At 43.0% G+C, this 24,173-nt stretch overlaps 1 protein-coding gene and 1 long non-coding RNA gene across 2 annotated transcripts in view; one reads left to right on the forward strand and one right to left on the reverse strand.

Moving 5' to 3' along the window:
- The window catches only part of LOC140844248 (uncharacterized), a 36,970-nt gene extending 20,896 nt beyond the window's left edge, over positions 1-16,074 (forward strand). Inside the window, exons 2-3 of the long non-coding RNA XR_012122395.1 lie at positions 14,679-14,836; positions 15,966-16,074. This is a non-coding gene — a long non-coding RNA (uncharacterized lncRNA). The remainder of the gene's footprint in view (positions 1-14,678; positions 14,837-15,965) is intronic.
- LOC108409322 (calcitonin gene-related peptide 2-like) lies at positions 13,277-17,259 on the reverse strand. Its single transcript, XM_037026698.2, has 5 exons — positions 17,152-17,259; positions 16,048-16,142; positions 15,200-15,331; positions 14,172-14,353; positions 13,277-13,625 (listed from the first exon to the last, which is right to left on the reverse strand). The coding sequence occupies exons 2-4, from the start codon at positions 16,131-16,133 to the stop codon at positions 14,194-14,196; spliced, it is 378 nt and encodes a 125-aa protein (XP_036882593.1). The 5' UTR covers positions 16,134-16,142; positions 17,152-17,259; the 3' UTR covers positions 13,277-13,625; positions 14,172-14,193.
- Between the last annotated feature and the right edge of the window lie 6,914 nt (positions 17,260-24,173).

The raw sequence follows: 24,173 nt of genomic DNA on the forward strand, positions 1-24,173 counted from the left end.
CTCTTCTTCTTCCCCCCTCTTATCCCTCCCTGCCCACCCATCCTCCCCAGTTCCTTTCCCTTTGGTACCTGTTAGTCCATTTTTGGGTTCTGTAATTCCACTGCTGTTTTGTTCCTTCAGTTTTTCCTTTGTTCCTATACTCCTCAGATGAGTGAAATCATTTGGTATTTCTCTTTCTCCGCTTGGCTTATTTCACTGAGCATAATACTCTCCAGCTCCATCCATGTTGCTGCAAATGGTTGGATTTTTCCACTTCTTATGGCTGAGTAGTATTCCATTGTGTATATGTACCACATCTTCTTTATCCATTCATCTACCGATGGACATTTAGGTTGCTTCCAATTCTTGGCTATTGTAAATAGTGCTGCGATAAACATAGGAGTGCATCTGTCTTTCTCAAACTTGATTGCTGCGTTCTTAGGGTAAATTCCTAGGAGTGGAATTCCTGGGTCAAATGGTAGGTCTGTTTTGAGCATTTTGACACACCTCCATACTGCTTTCCACAATGGTTGAACTAATTTACATTCCCACCAGCAGTGTAGGAGGGTTCCCCTTTCTCCACAGCCTCGCCAACATTTGTTGTTGTTTGTCTTTTGGATGGCAGCTATCCTTACTGGTGTGAGGTGATACCTCATTGTAGTTTTAATTTAAATTTCTCTGATAATTAGTGATGTGGAGCATCTTTTCATGTGTCTCTTGGCCATCTGTATTTCTTTTTTGGAGAACTGTCTGTTCAGTTCCTCTGCCCATTTTTTAATTGGGTTATTTGTTTTTTGTTTGTTGAGGTGTGTGAGCTCTTTATATATTCTGGACGTCAAGCCTTTATCGGATCTGTCATTTTCAAATATATTCTCCCATACTGTAGGGTTCCTTTTTGTTCTATTGATGGTGTCTTTCGCTGTACAGAAGCTTTTCAGCTTAATGTAGTCCCACTTGCTCATTTTTGCTGTTGTTTTCCTTGCTCGGGGAGATATGTTCAAGAAGAGATCACTCATGTTTATGTCTAAGAGGTTTTTGCCTATGTTTTTTTCCAAGAGTTTAATGGTTTCATGACTTACATTCAGGTCTTTGATCCATTTTGAGTTTACCTTTGTATATGGGGTTAGACAATGGTCCAGTTTCATTCTCCTACATGTAGCTGTCCAGTTTTGCCAGCACCATCTGTTGAAGAGACTGTCATTTTGCCATTGTATGTACATGGCTCCTTTATCAAATATTAATTGACCATATATGTTTGGGTTAATTTCTGGGGTCTCTAATCTGTTCCACTGGTCTGTGGCTCTGTTCTTGTGCCAGTACCAAATTGTCTTGATTACTATGGCTTTGTAGTAGAGCTTGAAGTTGGGGAGTGAGATCCCCCCCCCCCACTTTATTCTTCCTTCTCAGTATTGCTTTGGCTATTCGGGGTCTTTGGTGTTTCCATATGAATTTTTGAATTATTTGTTCCAATTCATTGAAGAATGTTGCTGGTAATTTGAGAGGGATTGCATCAAATCTGTATATTGTTTTGGGCAGGATGGCCATTTTGACTATATTAATTCTTCCTAGCCATGAGCATGGGATGAGTTTCCATTTATTAGTGTCCCCTTTAATTTCTCTTAAGAGTGACTTGTAGTTTTCAGAGTATAAGTCTTTCACTTCTTTGGTTAGGTTTATTCCTAGGTATTTTATTCTTTTTGATGCAATGGTGAATGGAATTGTTTTCCTGATTTCTCTTTCTATTGATTCGTTGTTAGTGTATAGGAAAGCTACAGATTTCTGTGTGTTAATTTTGTATCCTGCAACTTTGCTGTATTCCGATATCAGTTCTAGTAGTTTTGGAGTGGAGTCTTTAGGGTTTTTTATGTACAGTATCATATCATCTGCAAATAGTGACAGTTTAACTTCTTCTTTACCAATCTGGATTCCTTGTATTTCTTTGTTTTGTCTGATTGCCGTGGCTAGGACCTCCAGTACTATGTTAAATAACAGTGGGGAGAGTGGGCATCCCTGTCTTGTTCCCGATCTCAGAGGAAATGCTTTCAGCTTCTCGCTGTTCAGTATAATGCTGGCTGTGCGTTTATCATATATGGCCTTTATTATGTTGAGGTACTTGCCCTCTATTCCCATTTTGCTTAGAGTTTTTATCATGAATGGATGTTGAATTTTGTCAAATGTTTTTTCAGCATCTATGGAGATGATCATGTGGTTTTTGTCTTTCTTTTTGTTGATGTGGTGGATGATGTTGATGGATTTTCGAATGTTGTACCATCCTTGCATCCCTGGGATGAACCCCACTTGGTCATGGTGTATGATCCTTTTGATATACTGTTGAATTCTGTTTGCTAATATTTTATTGAGTATTTTTGCATCTACATTCATCAGGGATATTGGTCTGTAATTTTCTTTTTTGGAGGGGTCTTTGTCTGGTTTTGGTATTAGGGTGATGTTGGCCTCATAGAATGAGTTTGGGAGTATTCCCTCTTCTTCTATTTTGTGGAACACTTTAAGGAGAATGGGTATTATATCTTCTCTGTGTGTCTGATAAAATTCCGAGGTAAATTCGTCCGGCCCCGGGGTTTTGTTCTTGGGTAGTTTTTTGATTACTGTTTCAATTTCTTTGCTCGTAATTGGTTTGTTTAACTTTTGTGTTTCTTCCTTGGTCAGTCTTGGGAGGTTGTATTTTTCTAGGAAGTTGTCCATTTCTTCTAGGTTTTCCAGCTTGTTGGCATATAGGTTTTCATAGTAGTCTTTAATAATTCTTTGTATTTCTGTGGAGTCTGTCGTGATTTTTCCATTCTCATTTCTGATTATGTTGATTTGTGGTGACTCTCTTTTTCTCTTAATAAGTTGGGCTAGAGGCTTATCTATTTTGTTTATTTTCTCAAAGAACCAGCTCTTGGTTTCGTTGATTTTTGCTATTGTTTTATTCTTTTCAATTTTGTTTATTTCTTCTCTGATCTTTATTATGTCCCTCCTTCTGCTGACTTTAGGCCTCATTTGTTCTTCTTTTTTCCAGTTTTAATAATTGTGATGTTAGACTATTCATTTGGGATTGTTCTTCCTTCTTCAAGTGTGCCTGGATTGCTATATACTTTCCTCTTAAGACTGCTTTCGCTGCATCCCACAGAAGTTGGGGCTTGGTGTTGTTGTTGTCATTTGTTTCTATATATTCCTTGATCTCTATTTTGATTTGTTCATTGATCCATTGATTATTTAGTAGTGTGTTGTTAAGCCTCCATGTGTTTGTGAGCCTTTTTGTTTTCTTTGTAGAATTTATTTCTACTTTCATACCTTTGTGTTCTGAAAAATTGGTTGGTAGAATTTCAATATTTTGGAATTTACTGAGGCTCTTTTTGTGAGCTAGTATGTGGTCTATTCTGGAGAATGTTCCATGTGCACTTGAGAAGAATGTATATCCTGTTGCTTTTGGATGTAGAGTTCTATAGATGTCTATTAGGTCCATCTGTTCTAGTGTGTTGTTCAGTGCCTGTGTGTCTTTACTTATTTTCTGCCCGGTGGATCTATCCTTTGGGGTGAGTGGTGTGTTGAAGTCTCCTACAATGAATGCATTGCAGTCTATTTCCATCTTTAGTTCTGTTAGTATTTGCTTCACATATGCTGGTGCTCCTGTATTGGGTGCATATATATTTAGAATGGTTATATCCTCTTGTTGGACTGAGCCCTTTATCATTATGTAGTATCCTTCTTTATCTCTTGTTACTTTCCTTGTTTTGAAGTCTATTTTGTCTGATATTAGTACTGCAACCCCTGCTTTCTTCTCACTGTTGTTTGCCTGAAATATGTTTTTCCATCCCTTGACTTTTAGTCTATGCTTATCTTTGGGTTTAAGGTGAGTTTTTTGTAAGCAGCATATAGATGGGTCTTGCTTTTTTATCCATTCTATTACTCTATGTCTTTTGATTGGTGCATTAAGTCCATTTACATTTAGGGTGACTATTGAGAGATATGTACTTATTGCCATTGCAGGCTTTAGATTCGTGGTTACCAAAGGTTCAAGGTTAGCTTCTTTAGTATCTTACTGCCTACCTTAGCTCGCTTATTGAGCTGTTATATACACTGTCTGGAGATTCTTTTCTTCTCTCCCTTCTTATTCCTCCTCCTCCATTCTTCATATGTTGTGTGTTTTGTTCTGTGCTCTTTTTAGGGGTGCTCCCATCTAGAGCAGTCCCTGTAGGATGCCCTGTAGAGGTGGTTTGTGGGATGCAAATTCCCTCAGCTTTTGCTTGTCTGGGAATTGTTTAATCCCACCATCATATTTAAATGATAGTCGTGCTGGATACAGTATCCTTGGTTCAAGGCCCTTCTGTTTCATTGCATTAAGTATATCATGCCATTCTCTTCTGGCCTGTAGGGTTTCTGTAGAGAAGTCTGATCTTAGCCTGATGGGTTTTCCTTTATAGGTGACCTTTTTCTCTCTAGCTGCCTTTAAAACTCTTTCCTTGTCCTTGATCCTTGCCATTTTAATTACTATGTGTCTTGGTGTTGTCCTCCTTGGATCCTTTCTGTTGGGAGTTCTGTGTAATTCCATGGTCTGTTCGATTATTTCCTCCCCGAGTTTGGGGAAGTTTTCAGCAATTATTTCTTCAAAGAGACTTTCTATCCCTTTTCCTCTTTCTTCCTCTTCTGGTATCCCTATAATACAAATATTATTCCTTTTGTATTGGTCACATATTTCTCTTAGTGTTGTTTCATTCCTGGAGATCCTTTTATCTCTCTCTATGTCAGCTTCTATACGTTCCTGTTCTCTGGCTTCTATTCCTTCAATGGCCTCTTGCATCTTATCCATTCTGCTTATAAATCCTTCCAGGGATTGTTTCACTTCTGTGATCTCCTTCCTGACATCTGTGATCTCCTTCCGGACTTCATCCCACTGCTCTTCCATTTTTCTCTGCATGTCATCCCACTGCTCTTGCATTTTTCTCTGCATCTCATCCCATTGCTCTTGCATTTTTCTCTGCATCTCCGTCAGCATGTTCATGATTTTTATTTTGAATTATTTTTCAGGAGGACTGGTTAGGTCTGTCTCCCTCTCAGGTGTTGTCTCTGTGATCTTTGTCTGCCTGTAGTTTTGCCTTTTCATGGTGATAGAGATAGTGTGCAGAGCTGGTACAAGTGATGGCTGGAAGAGCTTCCCTTCTTGTTGGTTTGTGGCCTTCTCCTGGGAGAATAGCGACCTCTAGTGGCTTGTGCTGGGCAGCTGTGCGCAGACAGGGCTTCTGCTTCCTGCCCAGTTGCTTTGGGGTTTATCTCCACTGTTGCTGTGGGCTTGGCCTGGCTGGGGCTGTTCCTCCAAAATGGTGGAGCCCCGTTGGAGGGGGCGCGGCCGGGAGGCTATTTATCTCCGTAAGGGGCCTCTGTGCTCCCTGCTGCCCAGGGGGTTAGAGTGCCCAGAGATCCCCAGATTCCTTGCCTCTGGTCTAAGTGACCTGTCCTGCCCCTTTAAGACTTCCAAAAAGCACTCTCCAAACCAAAACAACAACAGCAGCAATGAGAGAGGGAACAGAAAGGAAAAAAAAAGGAAAAAACACGCGATTTTTTTTTTTTTTTTTTTTTTTTTGTCCTCAGGTGCCAGTCCCAGGCACCCGCTCACTGGTCCTGCTGCCCTGTCTCCCTAGCACCAGGGTCCCTGTCCTTTCAAGGCTTCCAAAAAGCACCCACCCACCGGTCCCGCAGGGAAGGAACGCTCGATATTCTTTGTCCTCAGGCGCTGGTCCCAGGCACCCACTCACCAGTCCCGCCGCCCTGCCTCCCTAGCACCGGGGTCCCTGTCCCTTTTAGGCTTCCAAAAAGCACTCGCAAAAAAGAGAAAAAAAAAAGGGGGAAAAACGCGCGATTTCCTCTGTCCTCAAGCGCCGGTCTCAGGCACCCGCCCCCCGGTCCTGCAGGGAAAAACGTGGGATATCTTTGTCCTCAGGCGCCAGTCCCAGGCACCCGCTCACCAGTCCCGCCACCCTGCCTCCATAGCACCGGGGTCCCTGTCCCTTTAAGGCTTCCAAAAAGCGCTCGCCAAAAAGAGAAAAAAAAAAGGGGAAAAACGCGCGATTTCCTCTGTCCTCAAGCGCCGGTCTCAGGCACCCGCCCGCCGGTCCTGCAGGGAGAAACGCGGGATATTCTTTGTCCTCAGGCGCTGGTCCCAGGCACCTGCTCACCGGTCCCGCCACCCTGCCTCCCTAGCAACGGGTGCCCGTCCCTTTAAGGCTTCCAAAAAGCACTTGCCAAAAAAAAACCGCTCCGGTTTCTTTCCACCTGCCGGGAGTCGGGGGGAGGGGCGCTCGGGTCCCGCCGGGCCGGGGCTTGTATCTTAGCCCCTTCGCAAGGCGCTGGGTTCTTGCAGGTGTGGATGTGGTCTGGATGTTGTCCTGTGTCCTGTGGTCTCTATTTTAGGAAGATTTTTCTTTGGTATATTTTCATAGCTCTATGTGTTTTTGGGAGGAGATTTCCACTGCTCTACTCATGCCGCCATCCTGGCTCCACCCTCAATAAGTATTTTTAAAGCAATGATTTGAAATAGTTTCTTGCAGGGTCAGAAATTAATTTTTTCATACATAAATATTTGAACTTCAAGGAGCTCTATTTACTAAGAACATTCTTTTGGGGAAAGGGGTAATCTAAGTCTATCATAATAGATTACAAATTATTAATTTTCTTGAAGAATGTCATCTTGAGATAGGTAGATTTGGTACAATGGATAAGAATTTGACGTAAGTGTAGGGAAAACAGAAGTTCCTATGGACAGGATCCTCAGCTGATCCTAGTCTACCTGATGATGTAATTGGCCTACTGTATAGGTTAATGCTTACACACCTATTGGCAATGAGCCATTATTGTTGGTGTTACTATATAAAGAGCTCTGCCCAGTGCTCTGGAGGCAGAGATGGAGATGGATTGAGACCTTGCCAGAGGTAGACATGATTCTAGTGTGTGATAGGCCACTATGAGAATAAAACTTGGTATAAATCCTTTTACGCCCAACTTACTGTTGTTATTTGGTCTCACTGAATTGAGAGTGAACTTGCCCCAAGGGCAATCCCTTTCAGGTGAGACCATGAGTGACCAGTTTTATTGCTGGTACAACTATATGAGGTACAACCATGGTTCTTTACACAGAGGGCTTGTCTTGCCAATGATTTTCAGCCCTGGGCAAGTTCACTATGGATCCAGTGAGACTGAGGAATGACAATTGAATGTTCTTGGGGTAAAAGGGTTTGTTACCAGCTTTGTTCTCCTGGCAATAGGTCGAGCACTAGAATTACATCTGCATCCAACAGTCTGCAGATCTGTATTCTTTCTTCCTCTCTGCCTCTGCTCAGAGCAAGTAAGAGCTCTTTATATAGTGACTCAGTCAGTAATAGCTTATTGCCTACAGGTGTGAAAGCAGTAGCCTAGCAGGAGGCCAACTGCATCACCAAGTAGTTTTGGTTCAGGTGAGGATCCTGGCCATGGGAACCCTCACTTTGTCCACACTCCACCCCTCCAGGATTCTTGCCTCACAGTCTACATGCTCTCAATCTTCCACAATGGTTCCTGTGCGAGAAAGCTGAAGCATTGAAACCTGATTCCATAACAGCAACAGAGGATAACAACAACATAGAGATAATAAAAATTATGATAGAACAAAATTTTGATACAGGTAATAAAAATTATAATAATTCTCGAGCCTGAGTAGGTTATTTCAGCTATATTCAAAACCAGTTCTACTCAGATGAGTTCATGACTCACACTTAGTAGTAGTACAGATACGGAGCTCCATGCACCCCAGCGAGTAGCACTTTTTTGCTAGGGTGTGTACCTTATCCACAGAGACCTTATGGGTGATAAGACACATATTTTAATGACACCAACATAGGCAAATCTTGTCCATCAGGTAGGATACATGCAAGAGCATGGTGCTGTGATAGGACTGTGGCAGGAAGGAGGTCCCATCCAGGTCTAGTATAGCATACATTTACCCCTCTCCTCGTGGGGATTACTGAGAGGTCTATATATAGTGCTACTGGAGGTGCATGCACTGGCCATAATGATAAAACAAAACTCCCTGGTAAGATGCTCCTACCTTCTGGCTGTTTAGGATATACTACTGTGATCTTTGGGGTCATTCTGTTGTTTCTCCAGGAATACACAGGAGGCCAGCTTCCAGACCTTGTCCCCAAGGTGCCAGGAGAGCCAGACATCGCTGGTCCATGTGTTAAAATGTCCAAGGCCATGTCCACTCAATGGAGTCTCCAGGGTTTCATTCATTTGGTGCAGCAGCAAGATATTATTCTGGTGGCCAAATTGGCTTCAACGATTCTTCCTTGGTTTGTACTTGGAGTTGTATAGGGGAGGCAGCAATATGTGTTACATGTCTATGGGGCTCAGGGCTCCCTTTCAAGGTTTCTTGTTCAAACACCATAGCATTGTCCATAAGTGGACTGACCATCCCTATAGATTATTGGTGTCTGACTTCAGTTCATATTTTTAAAAAACCATTGTACCTCTCTATCATGCCTGCCACAGTCAGATTGTATGGCACATGAAACTTCCATTTGATTCCTACCTATTGTATTCTAACCCATTCTTGTAGTGCATGTCCAGTAAAGTGGGTGCCTTGGTTGGTCCTAGACTGCAAAGAGATGCTCCAGGCCTCTTTTGGTAATCCATTGGTCTGCACAATGTGTAGGAAAAGCAACCAGAAGTCCAGTAGCTGGGTCCACACAGGTCATGGCATACTGGTACCTTTCTGATACAGGCAGAGGCCCAATATAGTCTATCTGCCACCTGATGAGGTATATCAGCCCCTTAGTTTTTGTCCCATGTTGCTGTGGAACTCGGTGTAAGTCCCTTTTAGAGCATATGATGCACTCCTGCTGGGCTTTACTAATTTCTTCAAAGGTCAAAGGCAAGCCCCACTGATAGGCTACAGCCCACACTGTCTTTTGCCCTGCATGTAACAAATGATGTAACCACTGGGCCACATCAGAGGCAGGCTTTCCTTCTAGCCAATGTACCTGGGCCAATTCATCTGCTTGATGATTTCCTGGGGATGCCAGTGGCAAATGACCTGTCACATGATACACTGTAACTGTTTTGGTCTGACCACAGGCCCATAAGTCTTGCCACAATTCTTGCTCCCAAAGGGGTCAGTGACCAATCAATCAGTTGGCATGTTACCATGTCAGTACCACAGGGTCAAGCCCTGATAGACGGCCCAGCTGTCAGTGCAGACAACTATTGGGGAGGGCTCCTGGCTGATCACAAACCATACTGCCATCAGCCATCAACTCTGCCCATTGACTGCTCTTCCCCTCACCATCTTCCATCCATATTGTCTCAGTCTTAGGATGGAAAGCTACGGCCCTCCATTTTGGGGGCTGCCCACAGCTGGAGCTGTCTGTGTACTATGCATCTGTGGGTATAAGGGCTCTTCCCTCCTAATAAGGACTCTGCTACTAATGGCTCTAAAGCAAATTCTTCCTGCCTTTCACTAGTATATGTTACTGGCCCCAATAAGTGTTGGAGTTCTTTGCTCAAGGGCCTAGCAGAGATGGTGCTGCACTGCTGTAGGTAGGCACCCTACTTGGCCAGTGTGGGCATCTGTGTCACACTGCTCTGTGGCTTTCGGGTCCAGTCTCGTACCCACCCTGTGGTGGGACAGGTGATTATTACCTTTATCAGGGCTATTCCAGTGATGGGTTCTGCAGCCAGCAAGGTGTGATACATGGCAGTCTGTTGTGTTTTTATTAAGGTGTATTGTACCTCTGCTTCTTTACAGAGTTGCAGCCAGAATCCAATAGATTGGTGAGTTCATTCAAGCCGCTGCCAGAGACCCCAGCCATAACTGTCTTCAGTCACATGAACATCACAGGGCCTTGATGGGTTTATCACACTCAAGGCCTGCATAGCTTTGATTGCCCATTTTGCTGTAGTAAAGGCAAATGTACATGTCTCATCCTAGTCCCACCTGATGCCCTTTCATACCAAACGGTATAAGGGCTTCAGGATTTGTACCAAGTACAGGATAAGCACCCTCCAGTAGCCTAAAAGACACAAAAACTCCTGTAATGATTCCACAGTTGTAGGGATAGGAAAGGCCTGGACTTTGCAAATTTGCAAATTGCATCTTATTTTTCCACTGTCTTATGTTCAATCTGGAGATGTGTGCTCACAGAAAAAAAACCCCTGGACTTTAATATTGCTCATGAGAAATGATAGTCACTTCAAATGATACCTACTTTTATGTAGTCTGTGAATTCAGTTATCCCATGTAATTCTTGAAATAAGGACAGCCATCCCCTGGTTGCCAGGAGCTGGGAGCAGGAGGGAATGGAGAGTTAGTTTAATAGGCACAGTTTCTGTTTACAAGATGTGAAGAGTTAGATAGGTGGAAGTGGTGAGCTTTGTACAATATTATGAATGTGTGTAATACTATTAACTGTACATTTAAAAATAGTTAAGATGGTAAATTTTGTGAAATGAAAACATTGGGGGAAAAAGACATACTGGTGTTAGGTACTGAAGATGAGTTATCACTGATCTGAGTTTCTTTGGGGTAAAAAGGATTAAGATACTTGGATACAAAAGCAAAAAACAAAAGATGCTTCTTGATCTCCTTTTTAAATCTAGAATGCTCTTCTTAATAACTTTTGAGCCATAATGGAACTCAAAAGAAAAATTATAGACTATTTAAAGAATGAACTGTTTACAACTCCTAAAATGGCACATTGTTAAAGATAAACTTAAAGGTCAAAATGGGAGCCTTATAAAGTTTCATAGTTTATTTATAACTCAACAAGTGTTTTTTAAGGGCCTGTCATGTTAATTTTTCTAGGCTCCTAGTATGTATAGCCAAAGATACATGTAATATCCATATAGCGTTACATCCTAATGAGAGAATATAGACAAAATGGAAAACAAATATATAATATTTGTATAGTAAAACATAAAAAGTGGATATAATAGAACAATAAGGTGGATAGAGAGTGATCAGACAGTGATGCTATTTTGTATATAGTGGTCAGGGAAGAATTCTCTGAGGTGATATTTCAGCAATTCTGAGGGAAGGAAGGGAGTCAGTCATGTAGACATTGGCAAATAACATTCTAAGAAAATAGTACGTGCAAAGGCACTAAGGAAGCTGGGAATGGAACAAGCAATGAGTTAGTTGACAGGAAGGGAGATCAGAGAATAGATATTGGCATTTAGCACCCCTTAGGTTACTATAAGGACTTTGACTTTTACTCTGTGTAAGATGGGGAGCCTGTGAGATGAGGAAGGTTTTAAGCAAAGGATAGACACATATGACTCATGTTTTAAAGGGATCATTCCAGAATTGTTTATACAGTAAAAATGGTAGAATCAGGAAGATCAGGTGGGAGGTTGTTGTAATAATTTAGGTAAAATATGATCAAGGCTTGGATCAGGATGGAATCAGTAGAGGTGGTACAAATAATCAAGAAAAGAGAATATAAACAATTTAGCTCAGTAATCAACTCAGAAATCTAGAAAGAGACCAGCCAAATAAACTTTTCAACAATCATCTGGGAGAAGAGAATTAAATGGGCAGGGAAGAAATTAGTGAATTAGAAATGAGACAGATAGTAGAACTAAAAAATAAATATTAAATTCAGTACTTTGAAAAGTCCAATACAGTAGAAATTGTTGGTAATTTGAAGGAAAAGGAAAAGAGAAAATACATATACATCACATTATGAATGAACAGAGGATATAACCTTAAATATGAAGATTTAAAATGTACAGTGATGCTGGTACATAGAAAAATCTTTACAATTAAAAAGCTTTAGAAAAACATGTAGGCAGAAATAGTTGGAATAAAGTAAATAGAATAATAGAGTAGAATAACTGTGGCAGAAATTCAAAATCTTTTAAGAACTATGTTAGAAAAGGAACTCTGTGAGAAAGGTTTGTAGGTGAATTATATCAAGCTTAAGGCATATTTTCCATGCCATTTATTCAGACATGGAAAAAGAGCTCAAAAGTTTTTCAACCCATTTGATAACAGTGGCATAGCCCCAATGCCAAGTTTGACAAAGATAGACAAAATCCTAAATAAATCACAAGTAAATTGAATTTGCTTGTTGAAATTTAACACATATCTTCGACCATGTAGAGTTTATCAACCAAGAAGCAGTATAGTGACTTAAAAGAGTAGACTCTGGAGTCAGATAACCTTGGATCAGATTTGCATCTTGAGATGGATCTAATAGGGATGTGGTTTCAGTTAACATATTTAATCTTTCTGTGTCTCAGTTTCCTCATACTTAAAATGGGGCTTTTGTTAGTGCCTACCTTACCCAGTTGTTGTAAAGATTAAAAGAGTTAATATCTCTAATGTATTAGCATGTAGCAGCAAGTTTTGTACTCAAAAATGTTATATATTAATATTAGTTTCTACTTTTGGAAATATCAGACTCAGTAAGGTCAGAAGATAATTTTAGATAAGAAAAGATATTTTGATAAAACTCAATATTCATTTTTGATTTAAAAAATCTGTTAGTACATAATATGAAACATTATTATTTATATTTTCTTGAATATAGATATACTTGATACAATGAGAACAAAAAAAATAAGATCTATTATTATTTACAGATGATTCAACTGTCTACCTTGAAAGCCCAATGCAAATCAAAATCCAAGAATTTTTTAAAAATTGACAATTATCCTAACTTCCCTCTGGAAGAATAAATGTATACAAATCGTCAAGAGCACTTTGAAAAAGACAAGTATGAGGAAGCTTTTGCCCTACTAGTTATCAAACTGTGATACTAATGCATAAATATCAGTAGAAAAGAAATGCCGGAAGACTATTAGAACATGATAAGGGTGGTATGATTTGTTTAACAACTGGTATTGGGACAAGTAAATATAATCTGACCAGTAATAAAATCTATCATCCTTTTGTGGATATAACTACTGTATAGATACTGAAATTCATCATCCTGTTGGAGGGTAATTGCAGAGCCAACATGGAAAAACATACTGGTGAGGTGATAGCAGAAGACTTATTCAGAAGGTTACATTAATTCTCTAAAAACAATTATTATATTTGAACTTCTCCCTGTAGTTACAGTCTTACATAATTTGAGGCCATATTGTTGGATGCACATGTGTTCACGATAAATTGAACAAAGTGTTCAAAGAACCCTCAGACACTTCTGGGAAAAACTATAAATAGCAGAAAGGATACCATTTAAGTGTATAGAGTATACATTTTTAATGTTTGTTAAGTTCACAGAGGACAACATTAACATGTTTTAAACAAAGAGATCCATCGAGGCATAGATTTATTATGAGTCCCCAGGCACCCACAAGGCAGTGATTTCATGTTCTACTGAAGTTTAGCAGAATTGCCAATATCCACAAGTTAGCTAATGGGACCCAGATATGCAACCAGATAAGCCAATGAGACATGCTGTCATATTTTTGAATACAGAATCGAATATAAAAAACATGCACACTAGGTAACGGCAATGATTTTATTCTGCATCTAGTTTTAGTTTATTTCAAACAAAAAAGAGCATTTTTAATATCAAGGGAGATACACATATATATGTCTTGCACATTCCCATTCCTACAAGCACTTTTACTACAAATTAAAAGTAGAGGTGAGCTTCACGGTGACTCTGAGGGGGGAAAGAAAAATAATTAAGATCTAGTTACCACTTGTGAGGCTCTTAACATCTATTATCTCATTTAGTCTTTCTATCAATACTAGCATGTAGGTACTATTGTGGCCTTCTTTTACCCATGGGGAAACTGAGGCTGAGAGAGTGTCTAGCCCATAGTCATATAGGTAGCAGAAGGAAAAGACAGTTGAACTCAACTCTATGGTCTGAATTCATGCTATTTTAGTGTATACTCCAAAATGATAGTGTCATTCCCTCTCAAATTCAAATACTAGAATAATCAGTTATAACTGCAGAGAACAGTGTTTTAAATAAATAGAATCTATATTTCCTTAGAGATGATCTCAGTGTTACATGGAGACAAGGATATACATAGAAAAATGAACCCAAATTCTAGGCATTTCAGCTGTAGGGACTCTGTCTTTCTCAAAACACTGGGAATAGACATCATTCCCTGTAGATTTTTTTACTGTATAGGCACAGGGAAGTTAAGAATGTGATCTACCCATCCATCATCTCATCCAACAGTACAAGGGCAGTTACCTTCTCTGGAGTCATTTCATACTCAGGCCTGAAGGTCCCTCTGTTGCTGGCCAAAGGCTTTGGAACCCATGTTGGGGGGTACAAAGTTGCTCTTCACTGCACCGCCAGATTTGCTCATCAAGACTGTCAGATGATGGGTGACACAGGTGGCAGTGTTGCAGATTCTTCTCTGGGCAGTGATCCTGATTTGTGAGGAAGAAAAAGGGGCCTGTCAGAGGTTGAGAGTAGGTGCCTGTCGCATGGGACTACCATGGTGGCCCATGCATCCCCCATTAGGAGAACTCAGAGTTTGATGAGCTGGAGCAGTGTGGGGATAGGCTGCGGTGGGGAAGGGGTGACCTTGTTAGGCATTCCGCATGCAGCTTAGTCCTTCATGGTCTGCAAAGGGGTCCTCAGAGTTCAACATGTGCTTCTGTCCAGGCAGTGCCAGGGCCAAGCCAGGGACAGGTGTATGCTACAACCTCAGGGTACTGGAAAGTGGGGCTGAGGAAGGCTGCTCTGTCCAAGCCTAGGACAAGATTGCAGTCTCCACAGATACTACACATCTGAACACCCTGGACTACCTCAGTACTCCTCTACCTGATCTGCTTTCTGAAGGTCTTTGGCTTCACCTTGCAAATGCACAATGAAGACTCCTTGAAGCTGAGAAAGAATATCATATTCAGGTTAGTAAGGAGGAGCCAAATTTCTAAAATCTCAAGAGCTTTATGGGCTCTATCCCCTGGCTTCACACTTACCAGTCCTAACTCCTCCAATGCTGGGAGGCCTCCTCAGTACTGCCAGACCAATTTCCAGAGTGAGGGATTCCACACCTCTCCTAATTGCTTCAGAAATGGATCTTTAGCATGTGGTCTAACCATAGATTGTCCACCTGTCTATCTTCAGTGGAGCCTGAGAAAGGTTGGTCCCCAGACCAGAGTGAACAATGAAAGCCTTCTGTCCACCAGTCCAGCTGTGTTCTCTTCTACCTTCCTGGACATAACAGGAGGGAGGGGATGCCCTGTGCCGGCTGGGGGAGGAAACCTCACCTGGAGCCCTCCGTCTCCTGCCCCAGTTCATGAATCTTCATCAGGACATAGTCCTTCATCAGTCCAGCCAGTAAGACTCGTGATTCCTCCTCAGAGAGTGTAGCAGGGTAGGAGCAGATCTCCAAGGTAGCCCTGGGGGAGGAAAGCAGCCCCAGTACAAGCTCAGAATCCCTGCCTGCCTAAGCCCAGAATAAGCAGGAGGCTTCCTGGTTTCATGTGGCTGCCCCAACTCCCAGTGGACAGGGCATGAGGCCAGTGGCCTTCCACAAATGCTGTTTCCCACAAGTTAGGCTCTGATGTGATCTAGAGAAGTGGTGTAACCTCCTAAAGGCTTGTGAAAGCAGATGGTTAGGTTTTTGGGAATGCTATGAGCTTAGTGTTAAATACAGCCAATAAATATTAAATAATGAAGCTTATAATTCATTTGTTTCTGGAAAATATTTAATAAATAAATTTGTATGAGATGTGTGAATTTAGACTAAGAGATCACAGATTTAATAACAAATTTATTGGCAAAGTATAGTTGGCATATTCAGAAAACTCATTTCTCAAATTGGGTTGAATTAGATATATAGGTTTATTAAAGATGCAAATATTTGGTAAAAAGCAATGAAAACCTTCTGCAAGGCATGAGCTATATGAAATTTATTATAATTATTGCATGCTTTCTATTTGTAAGTTGTATATGACACATCTTTTGTCATAAAAAGTTTCTAACAAATTTACATGCAGGTTTACCTACATACATTTGTTTCCTTGGGCGCAGATTGTTAAACACTCAGCACACCACAATTAGAGCATGGAACTGTCTGATCCCAGGGGCTGTGGTGGGGAGCATGCTGTCTTACCTGAGTGGCGCTGCCTGGAGGAAGCCCATCTGGTACAGGACCAAGATGCTGAGAGCCAGGAAGGGAGAGAACTTCCAGAAACCCATGACGCCTCTCTGCAAGAGAAGAATGAAGTCACCCACCTGCAGCCGTTCAGAGTTCCCTGAGCCCAAGGACCTGGACTCTGGTCCTGCATCTGCCTGTAACTCCCTGGTATCAGGCTTCAGTCCGGTCACTTCATTTCCCTTCTGCGTCGTTTCCTCCTTAGCAAGTGACTGCTGGAGAATCTGGTGATCATGTAGCGCATGTAATTTAGCAAACAAACTGGATTTGTGGTAATAGCGCCAAGTGGGTGAGGACCATAAGCCCCGTCTACCTCCACCCCACTCCACCTTCTGTCACATAACGCCTGTTGGCCAGGTTGCTGAGTGTCCTGCTCACACCTGGCTCTGTGTGTTACGAGGCGAGGGCGGGGGGCCGGTAGGGAAGGGAATACCTCTACAGTGAGAATCTCTGAGGAACTACAGAACAGAATTTTACTCTTTATCTGCACTGCCCTCTGGCAGAGAGTCCCTGTAAGACCCAAGTTCGGAGGTCTTAATTGGGACTTAGGACTCTAACTGGGAAAAAAGCTATCAGAACCCGCAAGTGGGGCTTGCGTTTAATTGCACTTCAGTCATTGCGCCTATTTGCTACCTAATTGCGCTGGTCCAGATTCCCAACTGATATTCTGGGGACCACCCGGCACGCGCAGTGATCCATGTGCGCGCGGTCTGCAGAAGCTGTTTTTGTGTTCCGCACTGCGTGCGGTGCCTGGGGACCTCCAGCGGCCAGCAATCGGCCTAAGCATGTGCCCAGCGGGAGACAGTGAGACTGGAGCCCGCCTCAGAGAGGGCAGAGGGGCGCAGGAAGTCCCGCACTGAGACTGTCGAGAGTCACCTGAGTCAGGAGCCTGGGATGAATCGCAGAGTAACAGATATTGTATAAAAGACCCAGACAGAAGTGGACAGATACTCTGATTTGGTCATAGAGATTGACCGGGAGATAAACTAATGGGGAGAGAGAGGGAAGACAGGAAGAGAAAGAAATAGAATCACACAGCAAAACAGGCACCTCGGGGCTTACCTGGCAGCAGGTAGCAGGGGCTCTGGAGCAGAGGCGGCAGCGGCAGTGGCTCTGTTGGCGTCAGGCGATCACTCTGTGGAAGTGGCAGAGACACTTGAGATGGGCAGTGCCTCTGATGCCTCCCAGCACCAGCGGCTGCTTTTATTCCAGCCACTCTGGGGACCAGGGTGGTCCACGAGCTCTGGGCAACCAATGAAGGGAAGGATCCTGTTCCTAGGGGGATTGTGTCACCCACTTGCGTCCAGAAATGGAGCTTCCGGCAGGACCACTCCACTTGTATTCCCACTGATGTCATGAAGGAAATGCGTGTGTGTTTGGGGGGTGTGGGTATGTGGGAATAGGAGAAACACCCTAAAAGTGAACAGGTATTTAAGGGTAGTTTGACGTCATGTCATATTTCACCCATTCAGCTCCACAGGTTTTGAATGTTTGCCTCACTCAATCCACACTTGTGTCTTTTGAGGCAGCATCTGGGATTGCAGGGACGCCTGGCTCCCCCAAGTCTGACCCTAGACCACAGTCTCAGTGAGGCTTGAAGGGTTAATGCGCAGTGGGTCGGATTCTGGGCACAAACAAGGTTGTCTGATTCACACATCTGGAATCTTCCTTAGAGGCACGGAGCTCGTGGGAAACGAGGTGGAGGTGGGAGCAGGAACTCTGTCAGGTTAAACTCAATTCTAGGTGCTCAGTGAAGCAAGCAGGATGATAGGCAAGTCACTTCCCAGTTCCTCCGTGTACTCATCCTTGAAATGGGGACCGTCTTCCCGTCTTGAAGGAATGTTGGGATTAGCAGCTATGTGCCTGGCCCCAGGCTAGATAGAGACGTAGAAGAACTGATTGGCCCATGTAAGGGATTCCATAAAATCCGGATCCATGCTATCCAAATCTCCAGTTCGTGTGGAGCCTGAACTTGGGGTAGGGGTGGGGGTGGGAGTCCCTCAAGTGCCTAAGGTGGGGCTGATGCCCCTCTAGGCTAGAGTGGGAGGTCTAAGGCATGGATGCTTTTAAGCCTCCTTGTAGATCTCTAGCAATCCCCATTACCACCAACTGGGTGGGATGCGCCATACATCACCTCTGGGTTATCTGCCTGCCGGAGGCATTTACCCAGCTGTCCCTTGCTTCCGGCTGCTGTTTGCCAAGATGACCCGCTGCCATGCAGTTCCAGCCCTGCGCCCGCATCCCCCGCACTTGGGTTGCCCACTAGAGAGCCAAGTGCAGCACGGGCATGCAGCTGTAGAATAGTCTCTGTGGAGACTAGCGCTCACCCTCTTCCAGTCACACGTTTACACACACAGACTCATTACAGTCTCCCCGTGTGTGCACTCACACAGCCGCCCTGGCCTCGCGGCGACCTGGTGGGTTCACCTGCATCGCGCCCCACACCTGCCTGCAGTCTCTCGGGAGATGGCCGCACACACCGTGGTGACGACCTGCTCCCATTGTACCTGCGCTCAGCCTAAAGTCTAAGCGTGTTCCAGAACACCACATTCTCCAGTGCCTGGACTCTCCAACACTCTTGTGCAAGCGGTCTCAGACCCCACCGCCTGAGCTGTCTGCTCCGAACCCGCCTAGAAGGTCCGAGGTCCGTCCGGACTTGCTGTCTTCAGCGAGTGGACAGCAGGGAAACCTTCTCACTGTCTCACTGTCTCCTGGATCTCCGGGTCTGAGGACACAGCACGCAACCCGCACCCTCCTGGGCAGATGCTCCCAGCGCGGCAAGCACAGCAGTGGCGTCAGGGCACCCGGGGTCGGCACGGTAGGGGTAGGGATAGGGGCTCTCCCGGGCACAGCAGAGCACTCTGGTGCTCTCTAGTGGGGCACCTACGTGCGTGAGTGCCTTGCTTCAGGGAGTAGGCACACGTTTGGAGGCAGCATTGACTTTGCGTATGGGAAGTGTGACAGCAAGTGAGAGTTGAAGTGTCCCCAGGGACTCTCCAGTACCTACAAGCCTGCGCTGTAGTCTGCCCGCTAGTGGAGTGCCAACGCCTGCCGTGACTGCCCCCGGCCACGGTCTGCACCCGGTCCTCCGTCCCCACAAGCCTGAGCAGTTCCAAGCTCACACCTGCCTCGCTGCATCGCTCTTTTCCTCCCAGCTTGGTGGCATCCGTGTTCAGGGACACCTACCTTTCAAGGGCATCCTCCTACCTAACGCTGGGCGGCACTGCCGCAAGCAAATGACAGCCAGCTGGGGACTGAGGACCTGGGTGTCTGCAACTTGCTCTCCGCAGGGCAGAACTCGCTCTCTCGCAGGGTGGCTGGGAACCCGGGAAGGGAAGAAATGGTCGGTAGGACGCGGGCGCTTAGGCACAGAGCCCTGAAAGGCGAGCGCGGCAAAAGACGGGACGTGAGATGTCAGATCCCGGGCTCCGTGTGCGCTGGAGCCTAGAAGCAGACGGCCGCTGCTGCAACCCAGTCTTGGGCTTTGGGCTCAGCAGTTTCGGTTGGGGCTTTGGCCCAGGCTTTGTGCGCACAGGTGTGGGTGGACTGGGGAAGGCGGCCTGGTGGGTGCTGTGCGGCACGGAGAGCGGCCTCTGCAACTGGGGCTGTTGTAGCTCTGCCTTTGCTCCCAGGGACCACTAACTTTTTCTGAAGTGACTTCTATGTCCAAGACCTGATCTAATTTCTAATATATTTTCTATTATAGTTTCTAATAAAGGAATCTTCTAAAACCATGGGGAAACATACCTTCTGAAATCCTTTGAATGTATGTGTCCATCCACTGCATTTTCCTGAGGACGGAGTCGTAGCGTTCACAAGTGCAATGATTACTGTAAAATTGTACAAGAAGTGAGTACTCTGGAAGCCGATTTTGTGTCCATGTCACTTTGTGGCTCAGAGGTCTCCCTTGGCTGCCATATGTGCCTTTAGCCTTCAAAAGCAACGTTCACTCCCCACTATGAAATCTCTGTGGCTAAAAACTGTTGGCTTGTGTGTGTGTGGCAGGAACCAGTGGGGTCTGCACCTGGAGAGTGCTGGGGTCGCCTGCCCAATCTCAAGCTTTACTTTAAAGTTCAGTCTTTCTACATAGGGAGGAACTGAGGTTAACTGATACTCAAGCACTCTTGGATATTGCAAGTAGGTTAAAAAAAATAGGACCTTTTCTTTGTTACTTAGCACCATGTCTGGCACACTAGGAGCCACCCAGCCAATGTTTGCTGAGTGAGTGGAAATTAATTCTTGGGAATTCATAGCTAGTCTAAGTGGTATAATAAGACTCTAATCACTACCTTATGTCCCCAAATCACCTTCCTGGTAGCTACCATGGATGTGACTTTGGGAATGGCAAAGATGGCGACCTCTCTGATGTCAGTGCCTTGAGTATACACTTCCAAGGCTGTAGAATAAGCCCAAGTCCCATTCAACAAATTCATCATCTATAATGCCCCGACTCACTGCTGCCTGGCTGACAACGTAAACAAATTTCAAAAGAATCTGATTCTTAAGGAAATTGAAACAATCTTTTTTGGAAAAAAGTGTTTTACAACACTCCTATAAATTCTCCTTTAGTGTCTATTTCCATATGTTTACATGGAATGATTAAATCCCTGTACTCTTTGATTTAAAAATGGAAATAAAGATAATTTATCAGGGCTTGTCAGAGACGCACGTCTGGTTGAAAATTCTTGAGTTTCCATGGGCTGAAATGATTTACAACCAAATCCTTACTCCTTTAATTGAGGAAGCCTATTGTGAGGCAAAAACAAAAATAACCAAAAAAAGGAAAAAATTCACAAAGCACTTTCAAGTTCAGAGCTCAGGTTAAATCTCTTATGCCCAGAAATAAACCTATGATAGATGGTCAATTAATTTGCCACAAAGGAGCCAACAATAGACATAGAGTGGAGAAATGATAGTTCTTCAATAACTGCTGGTGGGAAAACTGGAAAGCCATATGCAAAACAATGAAACTGGACTATCTTATACCATATTCAAAAGAGATTAAATATTTGAACATTAAGATGTGAAAACAAAGCACTCCTAAAAGAAAACATAGGTAGTAACTTACTTGATGTTGGTTTGGCAATGATTTTTTAAAATTTGACACTAATATAGCAAAGGCATCAAAAGCAAAATAAACAAGTAGTTCTACATTAAACTAAAAAGCCTCTGCACAGCAAAGAAAACCATCAAACAAATGAAAAGGCCACCTACTGGGAGAATATACTTGCAAATCATATATTTGATAAGAAGGAACTCTTGCCATTTATGACAAACTGGATGGATTTTGAGGCACTAATATGTTGAGTGAAATAAGTCAGAGAAAGACAAACACTACATAACAACATTTATATGTGGCATCTGAAAAACAAAAACCTGAACTCATAGATACAGAGGGCAGATTGGTGGTTGTCAGAGGGGGAGGATGGTGGTGCGGGGAAGGAGGTGGGCAGAATGGGTAAAGGGAGTCTGAAGGTACCAGCTTCCATTATAAAATAAATAGGTCATGGGGATATGATGTATAGAATGTTGACTATAGTAAAACACTGAATTGTGTATTTGCAAGTTGATAAGAAAGTAGGTCTTAAAAGTTAAAAAATAAAGTTAAATTTACTCCTTATAATTTGTCTATTTTACAGACTCAACAACAACAGAATCAAAACTACCATAACTCAACTACAGGCACAGCAACATCGCCATTGCTATAAATACATTCTCATGAAATGGGGGGAACTTTAGAGCTACATAACTGGACAATTTCAACTGAATATTGTACTGGGTTCCGCATGTAAGGAGTTTGAAAAGTCATAACAAATAAAAAGGTGAACAGACTGAAAAATCATGAACTCTTCTAGGATTCTGAAGAGAGGTGAGGACAGAGGTCCAAACCCTGCCCTCAAGATTGGAGAGACAAGAGCAAATAGGAGGAGAAATGTCTTACCGGAGCAGAGTCGGAAGGGGAAACTCAGCAAGAGCCAGCACCTGGAACCTGTGATGGGGTAGGATAACCTGAATTGTAACAAACAAATTGCTGGGCAATTATGAGAGCTAAAAATTCCAGGAGACTCAGTCATGGGGAAGGGAGCGGGGGTTCCTACAATTCTGTGAGATTTAAGTACAGGAGTGTGACCAAGTTCTCACAGCAAATTATCAAAGGCAATCCCCCTTGTGCTTCTCTTGGGGAGGGGAATGGAATCATTCTGAAACCCACCAGAGAGCACTGTGTTTTTCTTAACAAGGTCTGTCCTCAGCAGAAACTAGTTAACCAGAGCCTAAACTTGCTGGGGTATTATCACAGCCTAACTAATCAGAGGGAAGAGAAATACCTAACTTCAGTCAGCTCTAGTCTTCCACATGGGAGAAGGGAATTATCCAACTTCAATGGATTCTAGGGAAAAACTAAGAAACATATTAAATTCACAGTCTTCATGACAGGAATAGGCTCATTAAAAGTTTGAGTCCTTACCATGGGACTATAGAATGTTTTTCATCCTCCTTTATTCATAATTGACAACACTTGGAAGCACCAAAATGTTCATCAGTAGGTGAAAGGATAAATGATGGTACATCTAGATGATGGAATATTATTCAGTGGTAAAAAGAAATGAGCTGTCAAGCCATGAAAAGGCATGGAGGAAACTTAAACGTATATTATGAAGTAAAAGAAGCCAATCTGAAAGGGCTACATACTGTGTGATCCCATCCATATGACATTCTGAAAAAGGTAAGACTATGGAGATAGTAAAAATATCAGAGGTTGACAGGGATGATGTTAGAGGGAGGGAAGAATAGGCAGAGTACAGTGGATTTTTAGGGCAGTGAAAGTACCGTATGTGAAAGTATATTATTGTGCCTTTGTCCAAACTCATAGAATGTACTATAGAGACCAAGGGCAGGCTGCTACAAAATGTGCCCATACTGATACCTTTGAATTGAAACAAGTGGAGAAACAGCAGAAGCAGGAGGGATTCTCTGATCCCCTGCTCTGTCCCCTCACCATGAAACCAGGAAATAAATCTCCCAGGTGAAAGGTACCCTCCCTGTACTTGGAACATAGAAGGCATCTGTATCACCAGAAATAGGGAATTTAGGATGGAAAAGGCTGCAGACAATCTTGTTGCTTTTTTTATTTTTAATTTACTATCCCCACCCAAATACTGTTTAGAATCCTTACTGATTGAAGCTCCCAAACCTGTTTTCTTTTTTTATTGAAGTATAGTTGATATACAGTAGTATATTTGTTTAAAGTATGCAACACAGTGATTCAACAGTTACACACATTATTAAGTCCTCACTCCAACTAGTGCAGTTACTATCTATTAATATAGAAAGATGTTACAGAACCATTGACTTACACTCCATAGTGCACTTTCATCCCTGTGACCAACTTATTTTATGATTGAGATTTTGTGCCTCTTTATTCCCCCTCACCCATCCAAACCATCCCCTGTGGTAACCACCAGGTACTTCTCAGTGTCTGTGAGTGTACTGCTATTTTGTTCATTTCGTTTTGTTTGGTTTTTAGATTCCACATGTAAGTGAAATCATATGATATTTGTCTTTGTCCACCTAGTTTATTTCACTGAGCATACTATCCTCTAGATCCATCCACTTTGTCCCAAATGGCAATATTTCTTTCTTTTTATGGCTGAATAATATTCCATGATGTATATGTACCAGCTCTTCTTTTCCATCTATCTATTGATGGACACTTTAGTTGCTTCTATGTTTTGGCTGTTGTAAATAATGCAACAGTGAACATAGGGGTGCATATATCTTTTCAAATCAGAGATTTTGTTTCCTTTGGGTAAATTCCTAGAAGCACAGTTACTGGTCATATGGTATTTCTACTTTTGGTCTTTTGAGGAACCTCTGTGCTGCTGTCCACATTGGCTGCACCAATTTACATTCCCACCAACAGTGTAGAAAAGTTCTCTTTTCTCCACATCCTCACCAACACTTATTTCTTGTCTTTGGGATAGTGGCCATTCTAAAAGGTGTGAGGTGATGTCTCATTGTGGTTTTGATTTGCATTTCCCTGATGATTAGTGATCTGGAGAATCTTTTCATTTGCCTGTTGGCCA

The sequence above is a fragment of the Manis javanica genome, chromosome 11, assembly GCF_040802235.1.
Source record: "Manis javanica isolate MJ-LG chromosome 11, MJ_LKY, whole genome shotgun sequence".
Taxonomy (NCBI): Eukaryota; Metazoa; Chordata; class Mammalia; order Pholidota; family Manidae; genus Manis; species Manis javanica.

What these genes read in the sequence shown, in the direction of transcription:
- LOC108409322 (XM_037026698.2), bottom strand. Translation starts at nt 16,133, where the DNA reads ATGGGTTTCTGGAAGTTCTCTCCCTTCCTGGCTCTCAGCATCTTGGTC. An exon ending in CTCCAGGCAGCGCCACTCAG is followed by an intron (nt 15,332 to 16,047) that starts GTAAGACAGCAT and finishes TTCCTCCCCCAG; the next exon opens with GGCTACCTTGGAGATCTGCT. An exon ending in CAGGAGACGGAGGGCTCCAG is followed by an intron (nt 14,354 to 15,199) that starts GTGAGGTTTCCT and finishes CTCACAAATCAG; the next exon opens with GATCACTGCCCAGAGAAGAA.